Genomic DNA, 19,420 nt, shown 5'->3' with positions numbered 1-19,420 from the left:
GCAAAGCATATAAAATGTGAAGAGACCAATATACTCTTCAAAACTATTTTGAGTATTTTCTACCATAATATTTGACAAACTTTTTGATAATTATTCTGAAAATTTATTATTTTTAGAAAACAATTTTTTTTAAAATATATTCTAAAAATATATCATTTAAAAAAAATAATTTTGACATATTTTTAGTTATTTTTTACATACATAATTTTAAAAATATATATTTTCCAAAATGTTTGATTTTTAAATAATAATAATAATAATTTATTTTTATTGTTTTAGAAAATGGTGTATTTTTTTTCCAAATCACTAAATTAAATTAAATTTTATTAATGTTTACAAAAAGAATAAAATTTAAATTAATGTTTTTTTATTTTTTATTTTTTTATAATCAATAAAAATTATTTTTGGAAAGATAAAAAATTTATATCATTTTTAATTTTCACATTCTCTTTTAGGTATTGAATTTAAACAGTGAATTTATATGTAGCAAAACTTTGTTCCAACTAGTCCAAAACATAATCCTCGCAGATTTCAGGCCGCAAATCCACGGAAGAAAAACTAGGGTTTATTATGCTTACAACCTTCACTTTCTTTGGGGCCTGAAATTTGCATCTGCCAGCTTTAATTTTCCACGACAGCTGCTTTTACGGTCTAGTGATGGAGGGAAGTTGTTTGCAATTCCAAAACCCAATCCGTGATGCCATCTCTAGAATCAGATTCGCCCCACAATCTAATAACCTTCTCATCTCCTCTTGGGACTGCGTAAGGGTTTATTTCATATATGTCTTCAGGTTTTTCCCAACTTTTCTCTCTCCTTCTTAGCTAAATGTAATAAGTCGTATGCAGAGTCTTCGATTATATGACGTGGATGGCTGGGTGCTTAGATTAGAAGCTCCCACGGACTCTGCGCTGCTTGATTGTTGTTTCCAGAATGGGTCCATAGCCTTTAGTGCTGGTTCTGATTGTTATGTTAGAAGGTTTGTCGTTTGATTTCAATTTCATGCTTGTTCTATGCATTTAAGTGACCTCATGCTTGTTCTGATTGTTATACCAAAATGAGTTAATTTGCTTTTTGAAGTTGTTTTAAGTTGGGTTTTACCTGTTCTATTGGTGCCCTGAATTTTACCTGCTATTCTGATGAATGGCTGAATTCTTTATGCTGAAAAGTTGGTAATTTGTCTGGATATATTATTATTGACCATGTTAGAGTTTAACGACCAAGTTCAGGATGGATTTATGTGGTTCCTCTATGTCTAAGACACTAAAATAGAAAATATTAGTAACTTCTATATAAAACACAAAAAATCTGAGGCTTATACTAAAATGATGATGATTTTTAAAATATTGAGCAGTTAAAAAATCTTTACTACCTCAAAATTAAAAATTTTGTAAGTAATTTCTAAGGATGTACAATAAAAGCTTATACTTTGCTTTTTTAAATAAGGGTTTCTACTTTTTTTTTCTATATAAAAGTTATTATTACATTTTCTTTTAAAAATAAAAAAACAAGTATATCCAAATGAGACCTAAATGATTGTTCAGTTGATACTATTTTATAGGAGATATTTTGTTAGCTCTCTACTATTTTATAGACATTTATTCTATTTTAACTCTTCATGAAGATTTTTCATGAAGTAAATCCTAATTAGTTTCCATAATACTCTTAGTAACTATAAGAATCTTATATTTATTATTCTTCTAAAAAAATTAAATCAAAATAGACCCATGTGTGAATGAGGTCAACAACCTCTCCAAGTTGTATGTAACAACTTGTTATAAGTGCTAATGGTTGAGGACTGGGGCTAATTGGACATGGCTGGGCATATTAGTAGCAACTTGAGGTTAGGCAAGACTAATTCAACTAGCTCAACTACAATTCAAAAGAAGGTATCAATTAGCAAATTGGATTTGTTGGCTTGAGCAATCCTTTGGATTCCATATTCTTCAATGGAGGAATAGTTTCCATTAGTTGCTTACCACTAGGAAGGTGAGACTCAGCTATTGTATCGGATGTTAAAGGAAGATAATGGGTTCATTATGTGGATGTATTTAATTAGGCCTTAGATGCTAGATATGAACCTACCTGTTATGTAGCAACCCAACCAAGTGTAAACAAATTGGTAAAATTTGTAAATATTAGAGTTGTTTTGAGATGTTGAGTAGGGAAATTGTTCATAATTGGTGGGTTGCTTTGTCAATGGCCTTGAGAAGAGCACTTGAGCTGGAGGTCTAAGCCTTTTGGCCCATTAATTTTTGAGTTGCCATTGGGACAGCCTGTCTTAACAAAGCTATGGATCAATCTCAACATGGTTCAAGTAGAAGTAAAGGCACCCTTGTCTCCCCTTTGGTTAAACTTCTGGCATTAAGTATGTCTATTCTTAAGTTTGGGTCTTGTCAAACTTTGTTCAAACTTCATGTTGTGCCCATAGAAGATGAAAGTGAAAATGATGGATGTATGACAACTAATATGCACATAAAAATGGTGAAGAAACTTTGAAAATTTCAATGCATATTATATTTAGAGTCCATGCTAAAAAATGGAGAGCATCAAGTAATTACCATTTTGATGGATTTAGTCAGGAGCTGCAAGGATAGCCATAAATTTTTAAAAAAGTGGCATTGCAAACTGAAAGTGAGGTATAACAAGTGGAGATGTCATACCTTGAACTTCAAACCCATGAATCAACTCTTATAACTCAAATTCAAGTCACAATGTCGAAACTTGAGACAAACTTTCAACATAGTATAATTTGTTAATAGGACAGAGAAAGGGTGAAATTTAGGTAGGATTCCCCTTTTAAATGCTTCCACCAGGGTCTAAAATTAGAAGAGAACCTATAACAATTTGATCACTTTTGTAACTTAAGAGCCTGTTTAAATTTTAATTCATGTGGTTAATTACTAGACACTAAAAAGTATAGTAATCATTACAGAATTACAATGAAACAAGGCCCATAGTCAACAGTTTATGGTGGTGAGCCACTAAGTATGCATCTCAAAACTTCAAAGAAATACATCCTTGTATATTAAAAACAGAATCAAGTCAGGAATATCCTTAAACATCTATTTTTGTGTTTTTTCTCAGATGTGTCTATAAAACGTTTGAAACGTAGGAAGTCAGCTCATGGCTCAGTACAATTTATAAACTCACAGCATGCAAAGCAAAGGTAAATACTAAGTACAACTCGCAGACAAGAGGTCTTAAGCCTCATTGTGAAAATAATCTAATTGTTTCAGTGCCAGTGCATGTCATGCGTTATGTGATTAATTTAATAAGCCAACTGGAGACCAACTGCCATAGCACATGATATATCTCTCCACCTCTCTTGGCAACCACAACCTAGTGATGACCAAAGTTTTTAAAGGCAAAAGCGTAAGACGAGGCGTTTTTGTGTTCGTGAGGCGAGACGTAAGCCTCGAGGCATTGAGGCGTAAGCTTTTTGAGCCTCACATTATATAATTAATTAATATTTTAAAGTATATAAAATAAAAAAGCATAAATAAAAACATGAGAACAATTCATTAGAATCATAAAAAAAAGCATACTAGTTCACTTTCACAAAAAACCATAACAAAGTCATAAAATAGATTCTAGATTCAACTATACTAATAGTTTCAAACTTTAACAAAAAGCCATAACTAAGTCATGAAATAGAAAATAGAGTCAACCATAATAATAGTTCTAAACTTTTACAAAAAATCCATAACTAAGTCATGAAATAACAACTAGAGTAAATTGTTTCAACTTAAATCCTCCTCTCCAAGGTCATCATCATCCTCATCCAATGTATCAATGGTAGGAAAATGTGCACTATCATGTATTCCCATTTCATATAAATCTTCATCTTCATTAATTGGTGTCAAATTCAATTCCTTCTCTTTGCCTTTGCCTCCACTTATACCTAGCATAAAGTATTAATTAGGTGTAAATATTATAAGTTTTTTTTTATTAAATTTAATCAAATTTATGACTTCAATTTTCGAGTATTTACTTGGTACTTCATTATGTTTCCTTTTGTAGGAATGTGAAGAAATCATGTGATCCGATGATGCTTGAGTCTCTTGGGAGTTGGATGACACAACTCTAATAGCATCAACACTAAATAACTCATTATCTTGAAGCCAACAAAGATCAAGGGGGAGGAGTGGATCTTCTTTCTCCGCAATCCATTCATCATCCGAATCAATCTCCTCTACCAAAATCGGATCAACATTTTGTTTCCTTTGTAGACTTCGTTCTCTCAATCTAGTGTTGTACCTTACATACACTAGAGCATTCAACCTTTGATGTTCAAGTCTAATTTTTTTTTTTTTTTTTTTTTTATGGATCTACAAATAATAAAGGAAACAAATTTATGTGTTAAAATGAAATAAAGTTCTCTAACATTGAAATAGAAATATATGTATAAAAATTTACAAAAATAGAAGCATTAACGATTCAAATGTGCTCCAATTTCTTTCACACTACAAGTAAGGCTAAGGACTCGAATAACAAACTTTTGCAACTTCGGTGTTGAACCCCCAAAACGCATCCACCAACTTGTAGGACTTCTTAATGTTCGAGAATCAATTGCAATACGACTCCCAAATTCACCCATTGCTTGGTCATATGAGTCCAACTGAATGTCAACTTTTAAACGTTCTTGATAATCCAACATCCTATCCATGCATTCAAATAATCCCTTCCTCACCTCATCAACATATGAAAACTTATCTCCATACTGCAATTGAGGATTAAGATAATAACCTGTTGCATGTAAAGGGTGATGAAGTTGTGGAGTCCATCTTGCATCAATTTTTCTCCAAATTGGACCATATTTTCTCTCCACGCCCCGACAATTAAATGCAATCTTCTCCTTAGCCGAATCCATCAACTCATAAATATAACCCATGACTGGTCTTTCCTCTGAATCAACCTCTCTTAAGACACTAACTAAAGGAACAGTGGTCTTTATGCAAAAAGCAACATGAGGCCAAAAATTTGGATCGAACAATACTGTACTTCGAGTTTTCACACCTTCTACCTGTTTAGCCCATGTGCTTGAACACCATTTTTCTGAGGAGAACATTGCTATAAGAGCTTGCTTTTGCTTATAAAGACTTTGGAAAGTAAGAAATGCAGTAGCAAACCGTGTAATTGCTGGACGAAGAGGTTCATGATTTTTTGTAAATGTTCTCATCAAGCTAAGAACCCAAGTATGCCCATATATAAACTTCATTACTCGCCTAGCTCGAGAAAATGTAGTAGCATGAACATTTAGCTTTCCAATATCCTCTAACATCAAATCAATGCAATGAGCAGCACAAGGAGTCCATCACAATCTTCTCCTTTTTTCCATAAGCCTCATTCCAACATTCACATAATTAGAGGCATTATCAATGATGACTTGCACAACATTCTTCTCTCCAATTTCTTCAACCACCTTATCAAGATATTTGAACATCAATTCCCCATTTTTTATTGTATCAGAAGCATCGATTGATTTCATAAACCAAGTGCCAGTAGGACTATTCACCAAAAAATTGATAAGACACCTACTTTTTCCATTTGTCCAACCATCTGACATAATTGAACATCCATATTGTTTCCAAGCTTTTTTGTGATCTTCCATAATGATACTTAGGTCATTCACCTCTTCTTTAAGAATCCATGTCCTCAATTTGTGCATAGATGGAGGCTTAAACCCGAGCCCAAAATTTGCAACAACATCTATCATAGGAAACCAATAAGGATCATTCACAGTGCTGAATGAGAGACCTTTTGAATACATAAACCTACCAATTTTTCTATATACTTCCTTCCTCTCTTCGTGCTTCCACTTTGAATTCAAAGTACTTTGTCTAGGTTGTGAAGTGGTAAATTTATCCATGGGTCCCTTAGGAATAGGTTCCCCACTCCCACTTACATTCCCACTCTCACTCCCTAATGTCCTTATTGTTTTAAATAAGACACTCTTATGCATTGAAGTTGGACCCATACCAATTTCTTGGAGCAAGTCATTTCTTTTCGTTTTTTGATCCTTAAAATTGGCCAATGCCTCTTTGCATTCCAATCTAACATCTTCACTTACTTTGTTGCATGGTTTCATACCATGATGAGTTTCGGCTAAGTGATGCTTTAGTCTATTCATCCCTCCCGTGCATCTTTGATTACAAAATTTACATCTTAAATATTGCTCCCCGGAAACTTCAATAACATTCTTTCACACAAAATCTTTTCTTGAATTTCTTGAATCGGAGGAACTCATTCTAAAAAAAACCACCAATAATAATATTCAAATTTCCATATAACAATATAATTGACTAAAAAATAATAACTAGGCATAATTGAAAGGAATTTAAAAATGAAATACAAAATTTAATTGGTTTAAATTTACAAAAACCAATATTTTTTTAGAGGAATTTAAAAATTATACACATAAATTTTAATTGGAATTTAATAATGAAATAAAGAAAATTTAGGTGAAAATTAAAATTAAACCAAAAATAAAAAAATAAAAATTCAAAAATAATTATCTTTTATATAATTTTAATTATATTTGTTTGTTCATACTTTATTTTATGATAAACATTAAAAATAATTTTTAAAATTTTTTTCCTTTCTGAATGATTTCCTAGAAGCAAACATATTAAAAATAACTAAAAAACTTCAAAAAAAAAAAAATCTTATTAACAAAAGCTTCTCATCTTCCCTAGCCAAACTGTGAATTAAAATTAGAATATTTAAAACATAAAAATGGATGAAGGGAGAAACGGCTTACTGGCAGAGGGTTTAAATATACATACATATATAGGATGAAGAGGCACAGTTGATTTGATAAAAAAAATAATCGTTGAAAAGCCGACTGAGAGAGAGAAGCCTGTGTCGACTGCTGAGTGCCGAGAGAGATGAAGAGGGAGAAATCCATGGGAGATGAAGCCGAAAGAGGGAAAGAGATGAAGAGATGAAGAAAGGGGAAAGCATGGGAGACGAAGAAAGGAAGATCGTGAGTTCGCGACATACCTGGAGATGAACGAGAGGGATCACCGCCGGAGAAGATGCATAGCGGTTGGTCGTCGCCGCTTGAGCTGCTTGAGGTAGGGTTTCGTTGAGTTTTTCTCCCAATTTGTGTTTGCCAAAGTTTTCAATCGGGACTTGGGTTTCAGGGATTGCTTAGGGTTTTTTTGTAAATTTCTATTCATGGCCACATCAGCTCCCACAAAGCGTACGTCTTCTTCTTGGAGCGTAAAAGGCGCAATCAAAGCGCGCCTCAGTCACGCCTCATTGGAAAAAGCGTACGCCTTTCAGGCGTTGCGTTTTATTTCTTACGCCTCAAGGCGTTTTTGCCTCGTCTCGCCTTGAGGTGCGCTTCAAGGCGCGCCTGAGAAGCGCCTTTTAAAACTTTGGCGATGACAACTCCTGTGCCTTTGGAACATACTGGTTTAGGGATGTGGTAGTTGCATTTTGGGTACTCGCTTATGCTCAAGTATGAAGAAGAACACAATGATTTGTCTTTCCTTATTGCCATAGCACATGAAGAAGACCAACTGCCATAGCACATGATATATCTCCACCTATCTTGGCAACCTCAACCCAGGGATGTCAACTCTTGTGCCTTTAGAATATACTAGTTAAGGGATGTGGTAGTTGCATTTTGGATACTCCCTTATGCTCAAGTATGAAGAACACAATGATATATGTTTCTTTATTGCTTTGGGATTTTGACTTATATTAGGTTTATGTTTAATTGCCTAAACATGGATTCTCTATTTCATATTTGTTCTCTATATTGCCATATCAGCTTATCAAGAGATGAGACGTTCATAAAATTAGGGCATTGAAATAAAATATCCACCACTTGAAAACTTTGAAGGTGTTTGATAGCATGAGTAAGCGCTGAAAAGTGGGAAAAAAATTGGGTGTTTGTAATGAAAAGATTTCACCTATTTACTGGCAAATTTTATTTCTTCAAAGTATTCACAGCACAAGTTTTGATTTTGAAATCTGATGTACAGATGCAAATTACTAGCCTTTATTAAAATCAGAATTTGAGCCTTTTATTATCAAGAGTTATTAATTTTAAAAAGAAGATTTAAATATACTATTATATTAGTTAAATGAGTCTTTTACAGGTTGACTTGTTACTGTGTCAAGATGGTATGATGTTCAAATGGGGTTGGGCCACTATCATGTCCATGCATGATAATTAAACAGGTGAACATAGGTCAAAGGAATTAAAAACTTAAAACATTAGTCATGTCATTTTTTAGTCATTTCGACGATGGTGCTAAGAATATTCTCGCTTAGATGTAAGGATATTTTTGTAAAATAAACAGTTTTTAGATTTTAAGTTTTTTTGTTTATCAAATAGTTACATTAAATTGAACACTTATTTTAATTAGTTACATTAAATTCAGCACTTATTTCAGATCATTCATTCAGCATTTAAATGCTCATTTCTATTTCGTCACTAAAAATTTCAGTACTCAATTTTCAGATTTACCAAACACCTCCTTATGTTCTTTTTCAATAAAAAACGAAAGCAATATTATTGATATGGGATGTGTGCAAGAAGGATGAAAAATTCTTCCAAGATGAAAGAGACAAATGAAAGAAATGAAGAATAAAAGGACATTAAAAAAATCGATTGACCATAATGTATAAATGGTCTCATGTGGGGATATTGTCTCCCACAGAAACCAAAGCTGAAGAGGTTTCTCTCTTAGCAACATATCAACTTCCTGCTTTGCTGCTCTGAACTTCTGGACAGATTGAACCACATCAACATTCTAGACAGCATCATATCTCCAATGTCCCCTTCTCATGAGCATCTGTACCATGCTTTTGACCATCAATTCTCTATATGTTTAATGTCAATTTCTTCTTCTTCCCTTTTATCTATTTTATCTTATCTTATTTTAATAATGTCTTTATCCAGAAAATACACCATGCTCACCCATTATTTTGTATGACATAATATATTTGTTTGTTTGTACCTTGACCAATAGTATATATTATAATTGCTTACACCTTCATGATCATATGATCAGGTTGGTTCAGGGTATTTTTACAAGGTGATTTTGCAAGGGCTGAAATTCTTGTTACTATTGTTTTATATCATTTTTTGAACATGGAAATCAAGTTTGTCTTTGCTTCATCTGACACTTCATGGGGTGATAGATTCTTGTTTTGGACAATGCTTAATGACTCCCTTTGGTACATTTTTTTTAGGTATGACTTACATTCAGGAATTCAAGATACAATAGGGAATCATGATGATCTGGCTACCTGTGTTGAATATTGTGATGAAACATGTAAGCTACTAATGCTTCTTTGTTTTGAATGTTATTGGTGTCTAATTTGCATTCTTAATGTCACTTTATGTTTCTCATGTTTGTCAATTAAGGTTTTGTAGTTTGCCGACGATATTAAGGGAGCAATATAGTCACTTTCTCATTTGAAGATATTTTCAGCAATAACTGAAATTACTATATATATATATATATATATATATATATATATTTTGTTCAGGATATTTTAACATTTGGGGAACTTTAGGGACTACATGTTTTCACTATTATTTATCTATGTTTTGGGGCCTTATTGAGCCTTTCATGTCTATACTGTGTAATAAATCAGCACTATATATTAAATAATTATTGATATCTAGTTGGACTTTGAGGCCATACAAGGTGACTAGGTGAGTAAGATAGGATGTTATCTTCAAAATGGAATTCATTTTACATATGCGCTCATTCTCTTGAGCACTATCAATCACACCTTTTGTCATTTGGTTATCCCAGGCTTTCTCTTGGTTTTGTACTAATTTTTATTGTTTACTTCCATGAATAAGAGATATGGTAGTAAAGAAGTAAATGGCACTTCTAGTTCAAGGATTTGATTGCTGCACAAACTTACATTTAACCTTAAAAATTTGGTGGTCATAGAATGGGGTCATTGCATTAGTAGTCTGCTGCATTGAAACTATCTGTAATAATATTTTAAAAAGAATAACCTAGTGGTACTAGTCACTCACTGTCTTAATTGGCAGCAATCATTTAATATTTCTTTGTCTTCTTCTGCCTTCAAAAGTGACATCAATAACTTGTTTCATCATGTATATCTTGCATATTCAGTGTTCTGGATTAGATACTTTGATGCTATTATCTCTAGGCCCATATCTCCCTTTTTTTCCTCTGGAAAAGATTGTTAAATAGTTCCTTTTTCTTTCATTGGTGTAGGTCAAGTGGTTTCTGCAGGTTGGGATAACAAGATAATGTTGTGGGACACGCGTATGAAAAAGGCTCCTGGATGTGTCAAAATTCTGGGCGCTGAGGTGGAGTCCATGTCATTATCCGTATTTAATTTGCTGGTTTCTGCTGGAGCCTCAGTAAATACTTATGACTTGCGTATGTTAGAGAGATCTGCCCAGGCAGAACAATTATTAATGGGCGTTCAAATAAAATGTCTCAGATCAATTCCTAACTCTAAAGGTATTATCAATTTTGCCAAAGGATTATATCACCTAACACTGTTTCTGTTGGAAACAACGTAACGTAAGTGGATCTTTGTTATTATTCTGTTCACCTTTCAGTTGACTCATTTCCCAAAGTAGAATTCAGTATCCCATATCTGCTTTATGGCGATAATTTCAAATTCTTTTTGTTGGATTATAATTGCAATTTTTGAGCTTTTTTTCACCACTGAAAGTTGTCCTGGTCTGTAGTTCTGCACATTAATATGTGTAAAATAATCTTCGTTTAAAACCTTTTAGGGCCTTTTAAAGTGACAATTTTTTTCTTCCATTCAGGGTTTGCAGTTGGATCTATTGATGGACGGGTGACATTGCAGATTCCTGATCCATCCAATTCAAATGACACTGGGTCAGTGTACAGATTTTTGCACTTTCAACCTCTGAATTTTGGGTTTAGAACATGATCAAATTCCACCACCCACACCCCACCAACCCCCAACCACAACCCCCCCACCTTTTTTTTTTTCACAATTCTATTTCATTATTAAAATTATAGAATAATTTCTTGTGGAGGGTCCTTGAAGAATACACCTTGAGAGTATGTGGGTCATGTTAGTATCATCAATGTACATGCGAGACTTTAAAACTGGTCTCCCTATGGGTTCTGCTTGTTTGATGTCAAAGCTAGATAACTGAGATGGAATATCTCAGCTTAAATAATTTACGAAATTCTAAATTTTCTTGCTACTGCACGATGTTACACCCTAGATTTCCTATTTGACCACTTCATTTTGGATCTGAAAAGAGATCTCTTTAATGCTCTGTGTTAGAAAATATTGTGCCTGAATTTTTATGATCTGCTGCACTTGGTGTCCATTACTCTTTTAAACTAATTAAGTGTACTTTGCAATCAACCTTACTAGATTAGATTTGATCAAATTCAGGTTACTAATGGTTGAATCGATTCTATTAAGTTCAATTCCAATCACCCTAGTGTGATGCTGCTGTGCTGTGATTAGCTTGAGTAGCAGAGATGTGTGTGATTGTGATGTAGAGATATCAAGTTAAAACAATCACACAATGACACCACACGCTTTCTGTAGAAATATCTACAGAGGTGAAAACCATGAGCCTACTCAATGCTATGAGCAATCCACGATTAAAAGAAAGATTGCAAGACTAGTAGTCTTACTAATGTAATCTTTTTAGATCAAATCCAAATCATACTTGGTTGTACCCTCTTCTTAAGCATCTTCACTTCCAAACATGTCCTCCAAACAAGGTGTCCAACTCCTGATGCCTCCACTAATATCTGCTGAACTTATGAAGGCACTTTGGGATCAGACCAAGACACTCAACCGCAGTTGAGGTTTTTCACAACCTCCTAAGTGCACCTTTGAATCTGGTTGCACTGCTGCAACCACTTGAATTCAAACACTCAAACAGCAGCATCTCTGTTTCAATTAATCGTCAGCTTAATTAATCAGACTGATTATCTGATATAGTCCTTCAATCTTAGCACCAAAGTCTTTGATAAACTGAACTCCCATTCTGAGAGGAAAAGGGTCAGCAATCTGATCTCTGCAGCACTCTTCCAAATCTTTGCAACTTTCAATCTTTGAATCTTAGCTCTTCTTCAATGATTTCCAATGAACATTTTCAATCCTCTATTGTCAGTCATCATGGTGAGAACAAATCCCATTCCAGAACTGATAAGAAGAAGAAGAAGAAGAAGAAGAAGAAGAAGAAGAAGAAGAAGAAGAAGAAGAAGAAGATGTAGAATATCAAAGCAGTAAAGTCTTAGGTCAGTCTCGTGAATGCATAATCTTCAAATTTCAAAAGAACTAAGATGTTCTTCTCTTCAATTCTGATTCAGTAGCTTCAAGTCTTTAGACCTTTCAATGTTTTATGAAGAATTCTTCAAGATGATAATCACTCTGCGAAATCTCCATGAGTAGAAATGCATCTCCCTCTGAAATTTTCCCTCTAAAATTTTCTCATAGAAATTCCAAAATTGATATACAGACGAGAACTTAATTGATTCTCATCTCCAATGAGTATTTATAGACTCTTGAAGGTTGGTTGATGCATGCATGCTGAATGTGCAATAAACAAAGCTTCTAGTTCCCAAGTGCAAGGACACCTTATTTGCAGTCTACCCAGTGAATAATGGGTGTTGGACCCAAGGGAAAGTGAGCAGTTTGTGACTTCCAGTGAACAGGGATGATAGTAGCAGTGAGTGCTTATGTTTATGGTTTTAGCCTTGACTTTCAAACAACCAAGAGGTCTGAAACTGTGTTGGTTGTTCCAAGTATTGAGGAATCGAGTGGTCAAGGTGGGGGTCTATTGTATGCCCCTTTTGCCTAGGTGTGTTGTGAGGTATCACCACAATGTGCAACCTAACCATGTTTGCTGAACATTGTGCATCGGGCTTTATTGATTCACTGAATTATACCCAAGACTTTACTAGCTAAAGCTCAAACATTAGCCCCCAAAACTTAAGTCATTATAAGAAGCCATGAGAGTTTTGAAAGCAACAATAAGGGTGCTTTGCTGGTCATTATTACTTAGTGGGGTTGGTGAAGGGTAAGGGGATAAGTCAAATAAGGAAATGCAACTTTGGGGTCCCCTAATTGTTGGAAACAACTTAAGTAGAGTGATCCATAGCTCTCCCTTCCTTGACTTGCAAAATTTAGCTAACTCCTGGTGGCAAAATCAGGTACTAAAACTAAGAAAAAAATAAGATAATAAAAAAACACTTAACTGTTAATTTGAAAAATGGAAGAGAGAATTGGAAAAAGTACTATATATTGAATGAATCGAAAGTTTTATACATTGAAGATCAAAACAACCTTCTCAATGAGGTTTACTCTTTTGTCTATTCTACTCTCCCTTTCCATTTCTCATGTTATCGTCTTCTCGTTTTCCCCTCTCAACATACATTCTTGTTGCTTCAACTTTTTATTGATTGAATCACTCCAAAAGGAACTAGTGAGGTGATGGTCTATGACATGTATCATGGGACTCCTAATGTGATGTCCACTTGAGGTTGTACAAATGGTGTGGGCAATGTGGCCTTTTCACATGCCAATTGAAGTACGAAAGTTGCTTAGGTGTCATTTCCTCTACAATAGGCATGGGAGATCATTAAGGGACTTAGGCCATCTACATTGGATGGGAGATGCTTACGCTAGGTTAGGTGAGCGTGAGTGAGCCGAGCATAGTGGTTGCACAACATGTGTTATTATGGTCACACGCTAGCAAAGTAGTTACGTTGGATATGCTTGGGCTTGCCAGCTAGTGTAATTAGCACTTATGCCTAGTGAAATGATTGCTCTTGGCTCGCTAGAAGGTATAATCCTTAGTGCATTGTCTGAACAAGGGATGGAAGTGAGTGCTTGGGTCTTTGCTTCATGTGTGTCTTTGTGATATGCCCAATGAAGCATGGTCTCCTCAACGAATTCAAGTGTGCTACCTTTGACAAGCTTTCCAAAGCTAGTTAAGGCCTTGCAGAGCATACTCAACAGGTGCTTTAGTCCTTGCTAATTTTCCTGCCTAACCTTGCACATCTTCAGGAAAAAGGTTAGAGCAACAACATTAAGCACTTTAGAATAAAACATGGTAGGGGAGAGTATATACACAATGCAAAGGGACTTGAAAGATACGATCAAAATGGTGCTTTGGTGCATTACTTGGCATAATCAGTTGAGAGCCTGGACATTTTGCAGCGCCTTATTGGTCTTTGAGAAACTCAAAACTCCTGTTCAAAGGTGATTAGATGCCCCTAACTGCACATCCCATGCAAACAAACATTAAACAAGCAATATAGGTAAGGTGCATGCCTTCATCTTCTTCCTAAAGTCAAAGTGTCACACTGAATGAGAATGCTCGTCTTGGATTAATAGCCTTAGATGGTTGTTGTAGCAGTGACACTGGTCTCGGTAGAATCTCCTGTATCTGTCTAGTTAGAAAAGATTCATGAGGGATGGTAAGGGGGGGAAAAGAGGTGGGAGTTGCTGGTTTGCAGTAGAATCTAAGACTTTTGAAATTTCTGTGGAGGTGTTTGGGAAGAAACTAAGGGGGATTATTGTGGAAAGAAGCAAAGGCTTCACTTCGTGGATCAGATTTGGGGAGTCCAGTTTGGGCTGGCTGTTGGAGGGAGTGGAGGCTAGTTGCAGGGGTGAGGGTGGGCAGAGTTTTGTAAAAAGGTGGGAGGATGGAGGTAGGAAGTTTAGACTAGAATGTCGAACAAATGATGCCGGTAGGTTTTTATTATGTTCTGTGGTTGATTCGGAAGCAAAGAGACATTGCTTGGTGTTCCCGGAAGGTAAAGGTTTTTTGGGAGGATGGGCCTTGCTGGTTGAAAAACTTCACTCAATAGGAATATTTTCAAGAGATGAGTCTAGGGAAGCATATACTTCCCAGAAGACTGAGAGCAAAGTTGGGGCTTCTAAGGGGAAGAAAGAGAAATCCTACGTTGAAGTAGTGAATACAAGAGAAGTTCCAAGAGAAAAAAGGCTAGGGGAGGCAGTGTGGATTCAACTGGGAGAAGAAGATGTGGCAAAAGGAAGGGAGTTTTTGGACCGCTGCTTGGTTGGGAGGTGGGAAGAGACGGGGGTTACGAATTCTGACTTGAGAGATATGGAAAAGTGGGAAAACATCACTGGAAACTCCAAGGAGAAATGAGGATAGCAAGGATGGGGGGCCTTTGTTTTCTGATTATGTTTGAGTTAAAAGCAAAGGCAAATAATGTGTTACAAAGAGGCTTCCGGCGCCTTAAGGAATCGGTTATACATTTGGAAAGATGGAACCCAAGTGTGGGATGTTCTCAGAGTCGCGAACAAGTTAAGGAAGTCTGGGTGAGAGTGATGGGATTACCACTGCATCTTTGGAGCCGAGAAGTGTTTAAAAAGATTGGAGACTGTTGTGGGGGCTTTGTTGCAGTGGATGAAAGTACCGGTGCATTAAAGGAGCTACAATGGGCCAAAATATCAGTGAAATTGGAGGGGATAGAAGGGCCAAGCTCTCTGCAAGTGGTAATCGACACTACCTGTTACGCTATTCAACTTTGGTGGGAGATGATGCCAAGGGTGACTGATGTGCTTCCAGCTAGCAGATTTGGGACGGGGAAGAAGCTGGAGGTTAGGGAAGAAGAAGGTGGGAAGCCACGCGCCGTTTGTGCGGTGGAGATGGTGCAAGCAAAGGGACAACCTGCAAAGATGGCAATGCCGTCTGAAGATGGAGAAAGTAGCTGCAGACCAGCCTTGGAGACTACTTCTTCTGACATGCTACAGACAAGAGGGGCAGTGGCAGAGAGGCAGAAGGATGGTGGGGAGAAATTGTCAAAAGCTGGGCTTGCAGTCAAAGCTAATGGTAGGTCGGGCTGGGACCTGGATTCAGAAGTGGAGAGGAGGCCCAGTGAGGAGAACCCGGTGGTCATCAAAGAAGTTAGTGGGCTGGATCACTTAGGCCCACCTTTAAAATTGTCAAAGCCAAAAGCCCAGAAGGGGCCAACTGAGGAGGGCCGACTTGAGGTATTTGGGCCGCCTCATTTAGGCCCATTACCAAATAATCCAGCAAAAGAAATGGGCCGCCCCCAGTTGGTTCCATTTAAGGGCTCAGCTGGGATCGGGCATCCAATCTCTTATCCCATAGTTCCCGCCGGTGTTAGGGTTCGCGAGGCTTGTCGGGAGGAGGCATATGGGTGGCCAGACGGGGTCATGGTCGGCGCCCTACAGGGCTCGTCCCCTCCGGGTTTTAATTTCAAAGAGCTTACCGACGAAGTTCTAAAGGAGGAGGCGGCCAGGTACACATCTTCTTGTCCTCGGGATGTTTTTTCGTTTGGGGAGCGGGTTCTCTATTCTTCTTCTTCTCGTTCTGGGTGGGACGGGAGGATTGTCGATTCAGATGGGGGCAGTGACTTTGGGGGAATAGACATGGACCCTCTAAGGATGATTATGGCGGATGGAAGGGAGGCCAAGGTCCTAGGGTTGCCGGGGATGGCTCTCGGGACTGTTGGAAAGGAGGTAGAGAAAGTGGTGGGAAGGGATAATCAGGAAAATATGGAAGAGATAAACGAAGTGGGTGAGCCGTGTTGGCAGTCCAGTTGTTTGGCTAGGTTTAGCCGATGCCTTGGGATGCCGACGGAGGGTTTTGAAGGAGAGATTCTGCTTCTGCTTAAAAGAATGAAAGAAAGAAAACTTCAGAAGGGGAACAAGGGGAACTTGGATGGTAGGAAAAAGAGAAAAATGGAATCCTCCAAATTCGAAAGGGAATTGAGGAAGTTGGAATGGACCGTGAATTACATTGGAGGAGAAAGGGGGGGGGGGGGGGGGGGGGGGCAGTTCTTCCAAAATTAAATGAAGATCCGAATTCTATCTTGGAATGTTAGAGAGGCAAATAACTGTGACAAGAGAAAGGTGATTAAAGCCTTGATTAAGAAGAATAAGGTGGACTTGGTTTGTCTGCAGGAAACAAAAGTACAGGAGATGACAAGAGGGATTATTCGGAGTATAAGGGTGGGAAGATTTTTAGATTGGGAAACTGTGGACTCAAGGGGATCAGCGGGCGGCATAGTGGTGTTTTGGGATAATAGGGTGCTGGAGATGATCGAGCTAGAAAAGGGAGAATGTTCAATTTCCTGCCATTTTAGAAACTGTGAGGATGGCTTTACGTGGACCTTCATAGGGGTATATGGTCCAACTAAGAGGAGAGATAGGGAAAGTCTCTGGAATGAGCTGGGGGCCATCTACGGCCTTTGGAATGGGCCGTGGTGTGTTGCTGGGGATTTTAATGCTATCCTAAGTCCTGAAGAGCGCAGTAGAGGAGGGAGTTTTAATTCAGATATGAGAAGATTCGCAGATGTAATAGAAGAATTACAGTTAAAGGACTTGCCTCTATTTGGGGGTCCTTTCACTTGGAGTGGAGGGGTGAACAACCAGACCCTTTCAAGACTAGATAGATTCCTGGTCAATGAGGGGTGGGACTGCCGTTTTAGCCATTCAAGGCAAAGCGTTCTACCGAGACCAGTGTCAGACCACTTCCCAATTCTGTTAGAAGGAGGGGGCTTGAGAAATGGACCATCCCCTTTCAGATTTGAGAACATGTGGCTTAAGGTGGAGGGGTTTAAGGATTTATTGAAAGCCTGGTGGGAGGGGGATAACTTTACTAGTGCTGCAAGCTTTGTTCTGGCTGAAAAACTAAAGGTGGTGAAGTCTAAACTGAAGGAGTGGAACAGAGACGTCTTTGGCAGGGTGGAGTATAGGAAAAATGTTGCTTTGGATCATATGCAGTTTTGGGATGAAAAGGAGAAGACAAACCGATTGACGTTGGAAGAGATGGAGGCTAGAAGAGAGGCGAGGGAAGAATACAAAAAATGGGTTCTTTTAGAAGAGGTTAATTGGAGACAAAAATCTAGGGAAGTGTGGTTGAAAGAAGGGGACAGAAATACGAGTTTCTTCCACAGGATGGCAAATGCTCACAGGAGAAGAAACAACATGGAACGAATAAGAATGAATGGTGTTTGGAAGTCGGAGGAGAATGGGATGAGTAAAGGGATAGTAAATGCCTTTAGAACCCTGCTATCCAATCTGGGGGAATGGCACCCTTCTTTGGCTGGATTGCAGTGTGAACAGCTACAGAACCTGGATGCTGATGCTTTAGAGGTGCCGTTCACGGAAGAAGAGGTACACGGTGCGCTAGTAGGTTGTAGTGGGGACAAAGCCCCGGGTCCTAATGGATTTACAATGTCTTTTTGGCAGTTTGCGTGGGATTTTGTGAAGGAAGATGTGTTGAGATTCTTTAGGGAGTTTCATGATCATGGTAAATTTGTTGAAAGGCTAAATACAACTTTTTTGGTTTTAATCCCAAAAAAAATGGGGGCTGAGGATTTGAGGGATTTCAGGCCCATAAGTTTAGTGGGAAGCCTATACAAGTGGTTGGCTAAGGTTTTAGCCAATAGACTTAAAAGAGTGGTTGGAAAGGTGGTTTCTAAGGCTCAAGGGGCTTTTGTGGAGGGGAGACAAATTCTAGACGCGGTGCTAATAGCTAATGAAGCTATCGACTCGATTCTAAAGAACAATGAAAATGGGATCTTATGCAAACTTGACATAGAGAAGGCATATGACAATGTGGATTGGTCCTTTCTTCTTACAGTAATGCAGAAAATGGGTTTTGGGGAGAGATGGTTAGGGTGGATCAAGTGGTGCATATCCACTGCTAGTTTCTCTGTGTTGATTAATGGAACGCCTAAGGGTTTTTTCCAAAGCTCAAGGGGTTTAAGGCAAGGTGATCCTCTCTTGCCTTATCTCTTTGTGATTGCCATGGAGGTTTTCAGCTCGTTCCTTAAAAGGGCTGTGGACAATGGTTATATTTCGGGCTGTGAGGTGAAGGGAAGGAATGAAGGTGGGATCCAGATTTCACACTTGTTGTTTGCCGATGACACTTTGCTGTTTTGCCAAGCCTCCCAACATCAGCTGACTTACCTAAGTTGGTTGCTAATGTGGTTTGAGGCCGTTTCGGGGATGAGAATTAACTTGGACAAGAGTGAACTCATTCCAGTAGGGAGGGTAGTGGATATTGATGATCTTGCCTTGGACTTTGGATGTAAAGTGGGTAGTCTCCTGTCCACTTATTTGGGTCTTCCTTTGGGTGCTCCGTTTAAGTCAGTGGCAGTGTGGGATGGAGTGGAAGAGCGGTTCCGCAAAAGATTGTCTATGTGGAAGAGACAATACTTATCCAAGGGAGGAAGAGCAACCTTGATCCAAGTACTTTGTCAAATCTTCCCATTTATTCTATGTCTGTCCTGAGATTACCAAGTTCAGTTAGAAGAAGACTAAAGCAAATCCAAAGGGATTTTCTTTGGGGCGGTGGCAGTTTGGAGCGAAAACCACATTTAGTAAGATGGAAGGTGGTGTGTTTAAGCAAGAAGAAAGGGGGTTTAGGGATCAAATGCCTTTCCATTCTCA

General features: G+C 37.6%; 1 protein-coding gene across 5 annotated transcripts in view; it reads left to right on the top strand.

Annotated features, from left to right (window-relative positions):
• The first annotated feature begins 492 nt into the window (after positions 1–492).
• The window catches only part of LOC100254024 (mitotic checkpoint protein BUB3.3), a 35,432-nt gene continuing 16,504 nt past the window's right edge, over positions 493–19,420 (top strand). For 2 of the 5 annotated variants that reach the window (XM_019221066.2, XM_002267411.5), the window contains exons 1-5: positions 499–762; positions 847–977; positions 9,212–9,294; positions 10,222–10,473; positions 10,791–10,863. In XM_019221066.2, the coding sequence (XP_019076611.1) occupies positions 658–762; positions 847–977; positions 9,212–9,294; positions 10,222–10,473; positions 10,791–10,863 (644 nt within the window). In that variant the 5' untranslated portion in view covers positions 499–657. Of the gene's footprint in view, positions 763–846; positions 978–6,657; positions 7,078–9,211; positions 9,295–10,221; positions 10,474–10,790; positions 10,864–19,420 lie in introns of those variants that run through there. The other 3 variants (XM_059740844.1, XM_059740846.1, XM_059740842.1) reach the window with 2 other exon arrangements.

This window comes from Vitis vinifera, chromosome 1, assembly GCF_030704535.1.
Source record: "Vitis vinifera cultivar Pinot Noir 40024 chromosome 1, ASM3070453v1".
NCBI classification, from domain to species: Eukaryota; Viridiplantae; Streptophyta; class Magnoliopsida; order Vitales; family Vitaceae; genus Vitis; species Vitis vinifera.
Note: the sequence above shows the minus strand (reverse complement) of the source record. Positions and strands in the feature narration are given on the sequence as shown.